This window comes from Panicum virgatum, chromosome 2N (genome assembly GCF_016808335.1).
Source record: "Panicum virgatum strain AP13 chromosome 2N, P.virgatum_v5, whole genome shotgun sequence".
Classification (NCBI taxonomy): domain Eukaryota; kingdom Viridiplantae; phylum Streptophyta; class Magnoliopsida; order Poales; family Poaceae; genus Panicum; species Panicum virgatum.
Window position 1 is genome coordinate 66,716,740 of NC_053146.1, and position 15,095 is coordinate 66,731,834.

Sequence of the window (15,095 nt, forward strand, 5' to 3'; positions counted from 1 at the left end):
CTATTATCACTAAAGGTACATATCAAACCAAGATCACAAAGTTGTGCTATTGAAAGCAAATTAAAGCTTACCGACTCCACAAGCAACACATTTGAAATTGAGAGATCTTTGGAGATAGCAACCTTACCCAAACCTACCACTTTCCCTTTAGAATTATCACCAAAGGTGACATGCTCGTGATCGCCCACTTCTTCATCTAGTGAGGTGAACATCTTTACATAGCCGGTCATGTGTTGTGTACATCCGCTATCAAGCACCCAATGTTTTCCACCGGCTTTGTAGTTCACCTACACACAAAGAATTACTCTTGAGGTTTGGGAACCCAAGCAACTTTGGGTCCTTTGATATGAGTAACTAAAACTTTGGGAACCCATAGTTGTCGGGGTAGCTTTTTCTTCTCTTGTGTGCCAATGAACTTGGCATTCACCTTTCCATTCTTAAGCTTGCTCAACAAAAAGTGACGGTTATCAAATTGAGACTTATAGTTGAAAGGCAAGCTAGGAAGAGGGCGATTAGGAAGAGGACACTCCCTTGTGTGATGTCCAACATCTTGGCAATGTTGATAATAGGAGCCTACTTCCTTGTTGAAGCAATCCTTGAGCTCCGGAGACCTTGGAACATTCTCCGGTGGCTTTGGGAAGGATCCAAGACCCTTAGTTCCAAAGTGTCTTGCATTGTTGAAGAGAATCTCCTTGTGCAAGTATTCTCCTCTTGTCACATTGAACATGCACTTGGTCAAGCTTTGGAGCTCCTCTTCAAGTTCATTTTCCCTATCATGGTTAGTCTTGGAAGAACTAGGGACATCATGATTAGTGAAAGATTTGGAAGATTCCACATGTGTTTCACAAGAAGTTGATGCATTGATGTTTTTAGTTTTTAGAGTTTCAAGTTCATCATCAATAACATCAAAAGCAAACTCAAGTTCTTGATATTTTGAATTTAAATTAGCATAATCAAGCTTAAGCTTCTTGTTGGACTCTTCAAGCGACTTGTTGAGCACAACTACTTCATCATGTTTTTCAACTAGTTCATTGTGCTTAACAAGTAACTTATCATGATCCTCTCTAAGTTGCTTGCTAGATACAACACATTTTTCATAAGTCTCTACTACCTCATTGTGTCTAACAAATAACTCATCATGTGAAGACTTAAGCTCAATATGCACATTTTTTAAACACTTGAGTTTGGACTTAACCTTCTTGATCATGTCATTATATTCATCTAGAAGCAACTTAAAATCACTAGGAGATAACTCATTATCACTATCATTATCACTAGAGCATGAGTCATCGGAATTCACCTTGGGGTTACTTCTAGCCATGAGGCACATGGGTGGTGGAGGTAGTGGTGGTTCATCATCATGGATGGCGATCCCTACAATGACATTCTTGGAGTCATCATCATCATCGTCGTCGCTTGAGGTCTCGCCGTCGGTGATCCACTCCCCAAGAAAAGCCTTGATCTTCTCTTTGTTCTTGAAGGACCTCTTCTTCTTGTACTCTTTCTTGTCATGGTCCTTCTTGTGCTCTTTCTTGTGTGTTGGTTGATTGTCCTCATCTTGCTTCTTGTTTGACTCTTGAGGGCAATCATATGAGAGATGACCGTACTTGCCACAATCATAGCATATCTTCTTGAGATTGTCTTTGGGCTTCCTTGTACGAAACTTATTTTTCTTGTGATCAAAGTTGTACCCCTTCTTGTTCAACCTTGACATGAATTTTGTGGTCTTCCTCATGAGGAGGGCAAGCTTGGTGTCTTCATCACCATCCTCATCATTTGAGTCATCACTAGCTTCTCTTGAGCTTGATATAGGTGTCTTGCCCTTGCTCTTCTTTCTTGACTTGTTCTCGCCTTTAGCTTTGAGAGCAAGATCACCTTTGGCTTGAGGAGGATCAATTTCGCCCAAGAGAAACATCTCATGAGACCGAATCTTGCCAACCACTTCACTCACTCGCAATGTTGAAAGATCTTTCTCATAGAGCAAAGATGTCACAATGTTGTACTTGGGCTTGTGCAATGAGTGAAGAATCTTCCGGATGATGTCACTAGTAGACAAAGGAGAAATTTCAATTGCATTAATGTCTTCAACAAGAACATTTAACCTAGCATATATTTGTTCAACTAGTTCACTAGGATGCATCTTGAATTCATTGAGTTTTTCTTTAAGCACTTGGTACTTCTCCTCACGGAGCTTCTTAGACCCAACATGGATGGTCTCAAGCTCTTTCCACACATCATGAGCGGTTTTCTTGCTATGCACACGAGCAAACATATCTTCACCAATAGCATCAAATAAAGCATTTTTGGCTCTAGCATTCCTTTTTGTTTGGTCCTCATCCATAACACCAAAAGCTTTGTCGGTAACCTCCCAAGCAAGAGGGTTAAGACCCTCAAGGTAACTCGCATGCGGGCTTTCCAATAGCTATAGTTTCGCCCATCTAGCTTGGGTGGTCCAGTACTCCCTGGGGCCATTTCTCTAGGTTGTTAGACCCTAAAAAGAGCGTCTACGCTCTGATACCAATTAAAAGGATCGTGGCGCAAGAGGGAGGGGTCAATTGGGACTTTTTAAATTTCTACGAGTCCTTAACCTTCTTCTAGTGGTGCCCAAGCTTATAGTTCAAAGACCTAAAGTCTAGTGCACACTAACATGAGAAATCTAAGTAGGTAAGCACACTAACAAAGCCATTTCCTTAGATGGATCACACTATCATGCAAAGGCTAGTCCAAAATGAAGCAAACTATCAAGTGCAAGTTCTAGTCTCAACAAACAAACAAAGAGCAAGAACTGAAAAATAACTAAGTAAATTGCTTGAATGTAAATGAGAATGGACAAGGGACAACAAGATTTTTTCCCCGTGGTATCGAGAAGTTGACGCTCCCCCCTAGTCCACGTTGGAGCACCCACAAAGGGTATCACTCCCTTGCATCATGAAGAGCAAGTATCCACTAAGAAAACCCCTTCTCTATCTCCGGAATGGCGGGCTTCAAACTGTGTACAACTTCTTCTTCTTGGGGCTCCCACAAACTCCAAGAGCTCACCAAGAGCCTCCGATCACTAAGACCTAGGTGTCATCAAACACCAAGAGTAACAAGCTCTAAGCCTTCACTTGACCATCACTCAGTTGGCCCTAAGGTTCTAGCACACTTGCACTCTTCCAAGGGATTGATTTCTTGTTGAATTGCTTGATCTCAATGTGTGGATGTCTTCTCTCAACTCATGGGGTGGCCTCAGGTGTTCAAGGGTTCAAAAGGCAGTGAAGAGACCCGAGGTACCCCCTTAAATAGGCTAGAGATCACCAAGTGGCCGTTGCTAACTTTCTGCAAAAAGCTGGTAATGTCGGATAATCCGACCTAGCAAAAATAACAGGGTCGGATCATCCGAACCCACTGGCATTTCCAGTTTAGCCGTTAGGGTTTAAATCTTTGCTGATGTCATTCATCCGGTGTGTTTGTCCGACGCATGTATGATCAAGAGGTCGAATCATCCGGTGAAACTGTGAATTTGAATTTCATCCAACGTTCACTGATCAATTACCCGTAGCATTAGTCCAATGCTCTGACATAGACCTGTCGGATCATCCGGTCCCACAGAGAGAAAAAATCCAGCTGAAAACATGCTCTCTGGTACACTATCCGACCATTCATCCGACGTGCTCTTTTGACCAGGTCGGATAATCCGAACCCACTAGCATTTTTCAGCCCCCCAAAACATGTTCTCTACAGAATACTCTAACTCAAAATCCGACGTGAATTCTATAGGGTCGGATAATCCGGCTTCTTTGGAGTGTTTATCCGAACCAATAGATTCGGATAATCCGACCCCACTGAACCTTTTCTGTTTTCTATTTTCTGACTTGGGGTTGATTCGAACGTCGATCTTTTCTACTTCTAAGTGTTTTTCTGAGTTTATTTGGCTATCTTGAGCTGGTCTTGAGCAAGTGTGCATGAAATCTAAGGCCAACTCTTTGGATGATCAAGCTACTCACTTAGAACCCCCCTTAATAGTACGGTCACGAACTAAAAACTATAAAACCTAAACTAAATCAAGTATCCTTCATCTCCTTGTGACACTTGAGTCTAGAAAGATCCTTAGTCTTGTGAATTTGAGTCCATGACTTTGAATGTTGATTTTGAGGGGTCTCCTTTTATTTGCGACTTTAATGGTTAAATGATAATCGCTACAAAACACACGTTAGTCACAAACATCGTCACTAATCACCGAAACTTACCATTTAGCATCTACGGGCCTAGATACTTTCACAAAGCCGGCCTCTACCGGAAAGGTACACTGCCAAGTACGAAACTGCAGTGCTTAGTCTGCCAAGCAAAGGCTAAACCTGAACACGAGAAGCTAAAACATCCTTCAGAACGACAACCAATAGAAAGCCACAGTGAATCTGATTTGAACATCTAGCCCTCTATCCAGCTCCTGAAATTCCACCCACTCCTGGAAAACACCTCCAACGCCAAACCTTCCAAGTGTTGGCACTCCTTCTTTATAAGATTCTTCTCTTCCTCTTTAGACAGCTGCGAGCAAAATCTGGTCCAGTATGTCCCTCTGAAGATAACCTGCAAACACGAGTTGTAAAAGGATCGATTGAAAGCTGCATCATTTCGGGTTAGCCAAATTGCCCAGCACATTGCCGCTACCCCTGCCAAAATATGTTTTCTAAAGTTCCGTTAGAACCTCTCGACCAAGAACCCAACATGTTTGCAATACTAGTAGGTGGCTTTATTCCGAAAGCAAAGAAAACAACATTCCAAACAGTTTTTGCCACATGGCACTCAAAAAAGAGATGCTGAATAGATTCATCTTCCAACATGTACAGCCGCTGGATTTATTAATTTGAGGCGTGTGTGCAGTATGCAATATAATTGTCCAAATAATGACTGGAATCTTGAGGTTCTACTACCTCCGTCCGAGAAAGAATGCAATTATAAGATTCAAAAATTGTCCAAGAAAGAATACAATTTTAGAATACACCACTCAGTGTGGGACCCACTAATTGAAAAAAAAAGCACTGACACGGAGCTGATGGCATCTAAGCCACGCACGTGGGTCTGGCACCACTGTAAAACAAGTGCAGCTCATGGAATAAAAAGTGCCTGCACCCGGAGCTTTTTTCGCTACCGCTCCATGCCACAGCGAACATTCCAGAGCTCGTTTGAATCACAGTAGGGTATATACATCATTTTATCATTTTATTGGTTTGCGTGAGAAAAGCTAAAGTTGCATTCTTTCCTCGACAGAGGAAGTATACAACATGTACTGAAGTTGACGGCTTGACGCTGACGCCTCGTCCTGATTGAGGCTTTAGAATGCAAGAGCGCCACCTCTAGATAGCTTAAGGGTCGAGGGCAGTACGCGTCGTCCTGGACTCCTGCTAGTCTCTGCTCTGTCAACTTCGCTGCTGGTTTTTCTAGAACTAGAAGCATCATTCCGCTCAAGAAGCAGAGGCTCCCCTGTGTTCGAGAAGCTATGGAGAGGTCAATTTGGAAACCTCAGGCACGAACGCAATCGAGTATCCAATCCAGCGTAAGACGGCTAGAAACCAGGAGGCGCGACGCGCTTCTCCCATCCCTGTCGCATGTCGCATGTGGATGTGGACGTGAAGTGAAGCTCAAGCCTCAAGCGGCTGGTCCAGCGAAAGCGCTGTTGCCACCGCTCACTAAAGTTGGCGTACGTCTGGACAAAGCTCGCTTACGTCACCGCTGATCTCACCCACGCCCGACAAATCTCGAGTGCCAACCATGCAGCTCGAGCTCGGCGACTAGAAGGTCAAACGGTCGCCCAGTGACGTGGACGAGACGAGGTCCTCCTCCAACTCTCCGAGCCCGAGCAAGAAATCAAAGCGACCAAGTCACAAGTTGCACACATTTGCAAGCCGGCGAAACATTGACGCAGCCCAGGCGGGTTTCGTACTTCAAAATCAAATTACCTGGGCCACAATAGGGTTTCGTACCTCAAAATCAAAACCCAGCCCAGGCGAGTGCGAGCGAACTGGGCCTCAGCTCGCTGGGCAGCCTACTTCATCAATCATCAGGTCCGCTTTGTGCTGGGCTGCCCACGCAGGCCCAGAGCTAGGGGCTAGGGCTTCCTACACAGACGCCAAGTCGCGAACCAGTGCCATGCGAGATGGAGCCATGGAGGACGCGGAGCAGTGGGAGGATGTGAAAGAGAGGGGTGAGGCGATGAGGAGGATGATGGCTGTGGCCGAAGAACAGGCGGTGGTGGAGCGGCGGTCGTCGGGGAAAGCGGTGGCGATTGACCACCCTGAGGCTCATCAGGATGTGGCTCATTAATCCATGAGAAATCCTGAGCTGGCTGGTTAAGACAACTCCTCGCCATTCAAAACTCAAAAGTGAAACCCCGCGCGCACGGGATGCCTACGCTCTACTCCGCCGTGAAGAGGGGAATCAAATTGAGGCTGCCTCGCCCTTCCCTTGCCTCCCCAGCGACGATTCCTCGCCGCGGTTGTCGCAGCAGCTGCGGCCCTCCCGGCGCCGCCGTCTCGCACAAGTCGCTCCTCCTCCGGCTGGAGTCGGGCCCAGTGCTCGCGGAGGTGCGGAGACTGCACGCCGCCCTACTGGTGCGCGGGTACCGTCGCAGCACTGCCCTCGCCGCGCAGCTGGTGCGCGCGTACGCCAGGCTGGGGGGTGCAGGGCTCGGCCACGCTCTGGGTGTGTTCGACGGAATGCCTAGGAGGAACTCCTTCGCGTGGAACGCCGTTATTAAGGGCCTCGTCGACGCCGGCAGGTTCTCAGAAGCGCTGGAGCGCTACTGGGACGTGGTCAGTGATGGTTCGATCGCTGCTGACTGTTTCATGTACCCTCCTGTTCTAAAAGCGTGCGCGGCGCTTGGAGCTGTTCAGCAGGGGAGAAGGGTTCGAAAGAACATTGAGACAGAAATTGCCCGTGGCAGTGTGGTGCCCAATTTGTTTGTGCAGTGCGCACTCGTGGACATGTTTGCCAAGTGTAGGTGCTTGGGCGAAGCAAGGAGCGTGTTTGAGAGCATGGGAGTAAGGGACTTGGCTGCATGGACTGCGATGATCGGAGGGACTGTGCATGGAGGGGACTGGTTCGAGGTGATGGATTTGTTCAATCGCATGAGGTCAGAAGGGTTTCTGCCTGATTCTGTGATTTTCGCCACTGTTATTCCAGCATGTGGTAGGGTGAAAGAGCTTAGGACTGGAATGGCATTGCAGGGCTGTGCAGTAAGATGTGGAGCCGGCGATGACATTTGTGTTCGTAATGCTTTAGTTGATATGTACTGCAAATGTACTTGTCTGGATGTGGCAGCTTCTCTGTTTTGGTCTATTGATTACAAGGATGTAGTCTCTTGGAGCACCATAATCGCAGGGCATTTACAAAATAGAATGTATGCCTCAGGTATCAATTTGTTTACTGAAATGGTTTCTTCAGGAGTAAAGCCTAACTCGACTACTCTGGCGACCATACTTCCTAGTCTTTCAGAGCTTAAGTTATCCAGGTATGGAAAAGAAATTCATTGCTTCTCCGTAAGAAATGGACTTGACCACAGTGAGTTTCTGGTGAGTGCATTCATTGACTTCTACAGTAAGCAAGGACTCATTGGGGAAGCAGAAATTATATTTAAGTTCACACCAAAGAAAGATTTAGTCATTTGGAATTCAATGGTTGGAGGATATGCTGTGAATGAGGATTCTAAGTCAGCATTGCATGCATTAAGGGCACTACAGAAAGTGGGACTAAGACCTGATCATGTGACTGTTGTTTCAGTTCTTCCGCTATGCAATCAACACTCCAGGCTCCTTCAGGGTAAGGAACTACATGCTTATGCCATCAGGCATAACCTAAGTTTGGTTTGCTCAGTTAGTAATGCACTTATAGATATGTACTGCAAGTGTGGTTGCCTAGAAATAGCCAGCAATATTCTTCTACTAATGACAGAGCGCAATGCTGTTACATATAACACTCTGATTTCTTCTCTTGGAAAGCATGGTCATGATGATCAAGCATTCATTCTTTTTGACCTAATGAAGAGAGATGGAGTTGTTCCAGATAAAGTGACTTTTGTAGCTCTGTTGTCATGTTGTAGCCATGCAGGCCTTATTGATAAGGGCTTGCACTTCTACGATTCCATGTTACGGGACTATAATCTCTCTCCAGATAAGGAGCACTTTTCGTGCATTGTTGACCTTTATAGCAGATCTGGGAAGCTTGATGATGCTTGGAGTTTTATTGCAAATTTACAAGAAGTGCCAGAAATCGATGTTCTTGGGTGTCTATTGTCAGCGTGCAGAGAGCATAATAGAATGGACATTGCTGAGCTTGTCGCGGAAAGAATATTTGAACAAAACCCCAATGATCCTGGCTATCATATTCTGTTGTCTAACATCTACGCGAATGCTGGAATGTGGTCTGATGTGACTAGGATAAGAAATATGATAGAAGATAGGAGCTTGAAGAAGAGAACAGGAAATAGCTTGATTTGACCATCAGCTTGTGGTTCCTCATACATATTTGTATCTATTTTATGAGAAAAAAGCGCATGGAACAAATAAGTGTACAACAACAACAACAACAACATAGTCTTTTTTCCCAAGCAAGTTGGGGTAGGCTAGAGATGAAACCCGAAAGAAAAAGTTCAAGGTTCAGGCACATTGATAACTAGTCTCCAAGCGCTCCTATCCAAAGCTATCTCTTTAGAGATATTCCAATCCTTAAGGTCTCTCTTAACCAAATAAGTGTAAAGGAGATAAAAAAAAATCTATGACTGTCATTTTCAATGGCAACATACAGATCTCGCAAAAGTAGGCATGGTCACTTAATACCATATCCTGGATACATAAGGCAAGGTCAATTGTATTATTGTAAAACTGTTGATAAAGAACAACAGAGCAACAGCTACTGCATCAACTCATTTTTCAGAGGTCTTCTCTGGCGAAATTTTTGTGTTTGTGGGCATAGGTGAGTGTACATGACTACAAAGTAAATTGTACTGTTTATGCATTTTCTTGGTGTTACATGTTGAAGGGTTTTAAAATGCTATTTTTTTTCTTTACCATGCATGCAATCTGCATTCCTGCTAGTAGTTAGCTAAAGATGGTATTTTGTGGTGTCACAAGATATCCAGAATGTACAGCTCAGCATATTTGTTCTGTTTGACTATCACCATGCTTCATATGGATCTTAATGATTAATGTATTCAATTTTCTCAGCATCACTTAACTTTTTTTTAAGAACTCCTTTTTCTGGAATGTAACTTCTCATTGCTCTGTACGCAGCTTAATATTCTGATGCTAATTTTTCTTATCAATGATCAAGAATATGTCTGCAATCATTTCATTATTGACCAACCGTTCATCAAAGAAAATTGATACTCATGCACTAAGATAATTTAGATGTTTTTAGATGTGCCACACTCATACTTCTTAGGTTTCGTATCCTTGCTGTAGGCTGTCGCTGTACACTGCACTGAAGAAACAGAAGTAACCCACATTTCCAGTTCTGTTCTGTTTGAAGTTTTTCAGTGATCGTGAAATATATACTTTTTTGCCATGATTCGCGGGGCTTATTTGCTAAGCAGATAGTTAGACTGCACATATCAGTGCAGTCTTTCTCTGTACTGGGTTTCAGCATGACAAAGCTTTTGCTTTCTCATGAATCAGTTCACCTGTTGCTATCATATACAACAATGGTGTCTCCACCAACAGATGCCAAAAGCAGAAAGAGTACCAAAAGCAGAATCAGTAAAGCACCCGGATTTCACTGGTGATGCATCATATGCAATGCACAAGGGCAGTTAATTAATGAAGGTTCTGGGCCAACACAATGGACTGGGCTCACTACATGTCTTCGTCAGATAGTGGATAGCCTTCTTGTCCTACCGAGCGTTGCTGCTATCTGAAGATTGTTCGGAGGACAATCACTTATGGGGTCCAACTACATATTGCGGCCGTTGTCCAATTCTGCTTCGCTGAATCTATGGGGTAAGGAGCTCCTTTCTTCCAAATTTTTCCTCTTGATATGTTTGCAGTCCCAATGCTTCAGTTGCTTCTGTATGATTTGACATTTCTTCAATTTCACTCCAGAGCTCTGAAAAAGTGAAAATGCCATCACTTGATGATTTGTGCTACTATTGTGCCGTGCCATGAAGTAGAGCCGTGGAGTCTTCGATTACACTATGCCCTTGGATGTCTTTTGGTTTCTCACCTTGTTTATTTCCTTGCTGCGTAGATGGAGTAGAATAACTTGCGAGCTTTAAGAAGGCAAAGCCCAAAGCCAACGGGCATCCTTATCCGATCCAGGTCACCTCGATTTGTCGACTCTTATCAAAAGAGCTCCAATGGCCGGTGTGATATGACTTGGACCACCTGCCATCCTACACCGGTAATTATCTTCTGCAACAGAATCAGAAGTTCATTAGCAACCAGTCGTCTATACATGATGGAAAGTAATCCTCATAGACTTGCATACTACGATTAGGTAACGAGCGTATTGCTAACCGTCCAGTTCTTCAATTATAACCGAGTGGTAGACTTCAGCTAGCCAGTAGCCGTTTCCTGGCTGGCTGCAGATACCGGAGTAAGAAATGATAGGCTGCACATGTGGAGCCTCTGTTCTGGAGAACTCCACAAATTATAACTACCTACCGAAACCTTCGAAAAGACCTAAGTAACATGATTAATACTACAATTCTTCAAGATTTAGAACCCACTTGTCAATCATTCATTAGCTACCCCAACGAAAAACTGGCAAATGCTTATATCCTAATCCATGCTGGTCTTTGGGAACTGGAGCTTAAACGGCGCTGCTCTCCATGTGGGCAGATAAGGGCGCCCCTGAGAACCGGGTACCGACCCACGCCGTCCCGTCATGCTGCTCCCACCGGCCACCGACGACCCTCTGAATTCACAGGCAGCAATAGCTCGCTTCGCTATCACCTATCAGCCTACATCACCCAGAAGGAAGCGTGTATAGCAGCTGCAGCATGCAAGCAAGACATGAGACGAGCTTGGGTGCTTGCTTGGTCTGATGATTCGTCGGCAGGGCCTGCCATTGCAGCACAGTGGTGTTTGATAGCGGCTTGTCGATCGGGGGTGGTCGTGGTCGTGGTCCATTCATCATCATTCATGGACGTTGGAATCATGGAATGGGCAATGGCGTGGGCGGTGGGTACGTGCCGACATGTCCACGGTCCACAGGCCATTCTGTTATTTTTATTGTCTAGCAAGATTTATGCATTATTTGTGGTTTTCAAGAAGATTTATGTCACACTGGTGGTTTCAAATTAGGCTGCGTTATCCTTAACTCTCTCGCACGCTGCTCACTGGGCGAGCTGATTGGTATGGTAAAAAAAAAATTACGTGTTAATGAGTGGTCTTTGCGCACAGGTTCAGGGACAGCTTGGCTTTATGGTCGCCTGCTATCGCAAACTCCGGGATGATTTTCAGGCCAAGCCAAGTCGCACTGGAGTGGAGTACATCTGCAAATGTTGAACATTGGAGTCTACTCTCTAAAGGTACACTGATAAAAGCTTTCTTACATTTTCGGTCGAGAACATGCATGTAAAAGCTTAAAAACAAATGAAAGCAAAAGTTCTTTCCAGGTACGCATAACATTCTTACCCTCTTTAATTATTTTTCCTGGTCCTGGTCATATTCAGGCACAAACCGTCCAGAGTCAAGATCCACAAGAACATGCTGAAAGCCTCCGAGCAAACTCTAGGATGGAATATTGAAAAGCCCGCCTGTTACGATTCGGGCCGAACATGACTGGTAGCAACGGAAGCAGGTTCCTTGTCATGAAAATCATGATTCGCTAGCAGAGAGGACTGGGGCGGACAGATGTACAGGAGAGAGATTATCAAAGGCCGTGCATGATTGATCGACGCGCGCGGGCCGTCCTAGAGACCGTCCCTACCTACTCCCTCCGTCCCTTTTTTTTTAAGTGTCGTTCTTGATGTGTGTGCTATAAATTTAACTCAATTTATAGAAAAAACATGCAATATTTGTATTTTCAAATAAATTTGTTAAACAACTAGATTAAAATATCTATATAATTATATTAATTATGTATCATAAATATTAATATTTTTTTATATAAAATTAATCAAAGCTATTTCTCGGAAAACGAAAACGACAGTTATTTAGAAACGAAGGGAGTACAACATGATCCACACTAGCTAAACGCTAGTAAACAATGTCATGTCAAAGCAAAAGGTTGTTCCCTGATGAAAGCAAATCAGAAAGATCTGCTGCTGACTGGTAGGATTAGCACGATGGAGTAATAACCAGCTTTTCTTTAAAAAGAATGTTGAGCTGTGGACCTGTGGTAGATCGACTTCTTCGGAGAGAGTACTCGAATCAAAGGAATGGTTAAGCAATTGCTGCAAACCAAGGTGTACATACGCTTCCCTCTGGCTCGCAGCTGGCACAGCCTGGCCGACCGTGAAACATGAGTGTTTTTGTTTAAGCGGGTTTTCTTAATGCTCCCCGAGGAGCGCAGCTGGTTGTTCTTCAAGTTTCTGCGGATCTGCTTCCACGTAGCACTCAACACTTCGTTTCCTTCCCTAATTTAAAAGAAAGACTCTTGAACAGACCCAGCGCTAACTACCCGTTACGGCAGGCAGCAGTTGAAGTTCACCGTGTCCATTGGGACGAGTCTTCCATGATTTTGCCCCCGGCCGTTGACATGTGGTTCCAGCCCCGCACCTCAGTGATCCAAACGAAGAGGGACCAAAGTTAGAGGAACCCTTTTCCGTCCATTGCGAGTTCAAAATTTCTTACAGGGTCCAGCTAGCAGGCGTACGTTTTTCACTGCATGCCTGATTTCACTAGCTAGGAGCTGCAAGCTACTACTAGTAGCGTGCTACGAGCTCGACCGGTCTTCGTGTCCTTGGACGTCAACAAGCTAGCATCACAAAACCTAACCAGGCCAGAAACGTAGTAATAATAACGAACCCTAGCTAAATTCAGCCGGCGGGCGCCTCCGATCCGTCCGATGGATCGGATCTGTCCGCGCTGGCCGTAGCTGCCGGACAGCTCGGCGCACGTGGCTGGGGAACGGTTCGGATCCGATACCCGCCCGCCCCTACCGGCCAGCCTCTTGGCATCTTGGCACACGCAGGCCACCACGTGCCGGCAGCCGCCCCGCCTTTATAAGCCGGCGGCCGGGAGAGCTCAGCTCATCGCACTTACTCAAGCTCAGCTACAATTAACTTGCTCGCAAGCTCGCGATCTCGGCTCTGCTATTTTCTCCCCTCCTCCTACTCGATCGGCGGCAGAGATAAAAGAGATCGATCGAGAAGATGTCGGACGGCACGGCGACCTGCATCGACATCATCCTCGCCATCATCCTGCCGCCGCTCGGGGTCTTCTTCAAGTTCGGCTGCGGGGTAAGTCAGTGGCAGCTAGATCGCTGGTTCTTCGTCTTCCCTTTGCGCTCGCATCGCATGCATGTCACTGTGCTCTGGTTTATTTGTGTTGTGGCGGCTGCTGATGACTCTTGCATGCTCTATATCCGGCAGGTTGAGTTCTGGATCTGCCTCGTCCTCACCTTCTTCGGCTACCTCCCCGGCATCATCTACGCCGTCTGGGCCATCACCAAGTAGACGACATCTCCTTCGAGGTACTATTATGCAGGCACGCACCAGCTTCTTCAACAGCTTAGCTTGTTACACAAAGTGTTAATCATGTAGATGATGAAGTAGCTAGGAATTGAATTATCTAGAGATCGATTAGCTAGAGTGCTGCAAAAGAAAAGCACCATACATATACCTTCCAAAGCATGCAAGTGAATTTTGCAGTGAAGAACAAACACACAGCAGCATGTTGGTCAGGATTTCGGTTAATCTTGTGTCAGCTGCTAGCAGTAACTAACAGTCAATCTTTTTTTTTTTTGGCTTTTGGGCAGGTGATAATGGGACCTCGTGCGCTTGATATTCTGGTGTAATCTGCTACAGCTGTTTTGAGACGATGTAATTTCTTTTTTTTCTAGCTTCTGGTTTTTCTTGTTTTTTTTCCTTTGGGTGCGGCCCTGTTCCTGGGGTACGGGCTGCACCTCCTCCACTGTATCGTCCAGTTCCTCTGCACATTTCCGTCCCTGTACTTTGATTAATTAATTGTTTCGTCCTTTCTTCGGTGGAAAATCCGATCCCCTGGCTACTTGAGCAATGACATTATCCGTTTTCCCCCTTTGTTTTTCAATAGTCGGCCATTAATATTGTTTGGTGAGCTAGCCTAGCCTCTTCACGTTTCGAACGGAACGGACCTGTCCGATGGAACGGATCACGGAGGGAAAAAGGGTAGTATAATGGCGTCGAATTGTGGGCGCTTGTATGCCTTGTCGCGTTTGCAGCGGGAGGGTGGTGGTCCGCTGTCGAGCCTTTGTTTGGTCCTATATCGATCACCTTAGCCATCCGTATTTTTACTTTGTTCTCTCTGTTTTTTTTTTTTTGCATGTGATGCTAGCATTGTTTTCGGTCAGTGCTCTGAGAAGTCAGATGCTGGCATTGTTTTTGGAACCGGTGCCAGCGATGGGCGGGCAGATACTGGCATCTAGCAGCTTTCTTTCATCAATTAAAAACGATGGCCTCGTCGAGTCGCCAACTCACGATTCACAGCATCCTATTCCCGGGGGGAACGGAACACCGCTAGTTCACAACCTGGGCCGTGGTGACGGTCACGTACCACGAGCACGGTCGGTTTCGGTTCCCCGTGGTTGGATCTCGCTTTCATGCATTGTGGGAGCGGATCGCACAAAACAAGACCAGCTCACGGTCGAGAGCGACCGTCCATCGGCCAGCCGACGACGGCGCCAGCCCGCCTGGTGGCGAAAATGTCGTGTCGTGTCGAGCCTGAGCCTGAGCCCGATCGGTCGGGTGCCAAAACCTGCCCAGCTGAAATTGCACAACAGGCTAGGGGAATCCATCCATCCGCATCCCCGCGCAACGCCCCACAGCGCCGAGCCGACGAGTCTCTTCTCCGGCGCCGCATGTGCCTGGGGCCAGCGCAACGGTGCGGAGGCAGATGCTGGGACGTTGGGGTCTACTAGGCAAGTAGGCACGCGCCATCCGCAGACAAGCGCGAGGCAGCCTGATTGCCTGGGCCTGA

General features: G+C 45.9%; 3 protein-coding genes across 6 annotated transcripts; 2 read left to right on the plus strand and 1 right to left on the minus strand.

Annotated features, from left to right (window-relative positions):
• Positions 1-283: 283 nt before the first annotated feature.
• On the minus strand, positions 284-2,341 carry LOC120662944. Its single transcript, XM_039941987.1, has 2 exons — positions 732-2,341; positions 284-287 (listed from the first exon to the last, which is right to left on the minus strand). Exons 1-2 carry the CDS (start codon positions 2,339-2,341, stop codon positions 284-286), a joined length of 1,614 nt encoding a protein of 537 aa, XP_039797921.1.
• A 3,750-nt stretch (positions 2,342-6,091) lies between these two features.
• LOC120661949 (pentatricopeptide repeat-containing protein At4g33990-like) lies at positions 6,092-12,034 on the plus strand. Of its 3 annotated transcripts, XM_039940978.1 has the most exons (6): positions 6,092-8,539; positions 8,723-8,949; positions 9,438-9,971; positions 10,219-10,371; positions 11,376-11,503; positions 11,648-12,034. In XM_039940978.1, exon 1 carries the CDS (start codon positions 6,384-6,386, stop codon positions 8,472-8,474), a length of 2,091 nt encoding a protein of 696 aa, XP_039796912.1. In that variant the 5' UTR covers positions 6,092-6,383; the 3' UTR covers positions 8,475-8,539; positions 8,723-8,949; positions 9,438-9,971; positions 10,219-10,371; positions 11,376-11,503; positions 11,648-12,034. The 3 variants fall into 3 exon arrangements, with proteins under 3 accessions (XP_039796912.1, XP_039796910.1, XP_039796913.1); XM_039940976.1 differs by having other exon boundaries at positions 6,092-8,949; XM_039940979.1 differs by having other exon boundaries at positions 6,092-8,949; positions 9,651-9,971.
• Positions 12,035-13,131: 1,097 nt separating this feature from the next.
• On the plus strand, positions 13,132-14,177 carry LOC120661951 (hydrophobic protein LTI6A). 2 transcript variants are annotated; one of them, XM_039940981.1, is made up of 3 exons: positions 13,132-13,378; positions 13,511-13,625; positions 13,897-14,177. In XM_039940981.1, the coding sequence occupies exons 1-2, from the start codon at positions 13,292-13,294 to the stop codon at positions 13,592-13,594; spliced, it is 171 nt and encodes a 56-aa protein (XP_039796915.1). In that variant the 5' UTR covers positions 13,132-13,291; the 3' UTR covers positions 13,595-13,625; positions 13,897-14,177. The 2 variants fall into 2 exon arrangements, with proteins under 2 accessions (XP_039796915.1, XP_039796914.1); XM_039940980.1 differs by having other exon boundaries at positions 13,511-13,611; positions 13,897-14,176.
• The last annotated feature ends 918 nt before the right edge of the window (positions 14,178-15,095 follow it).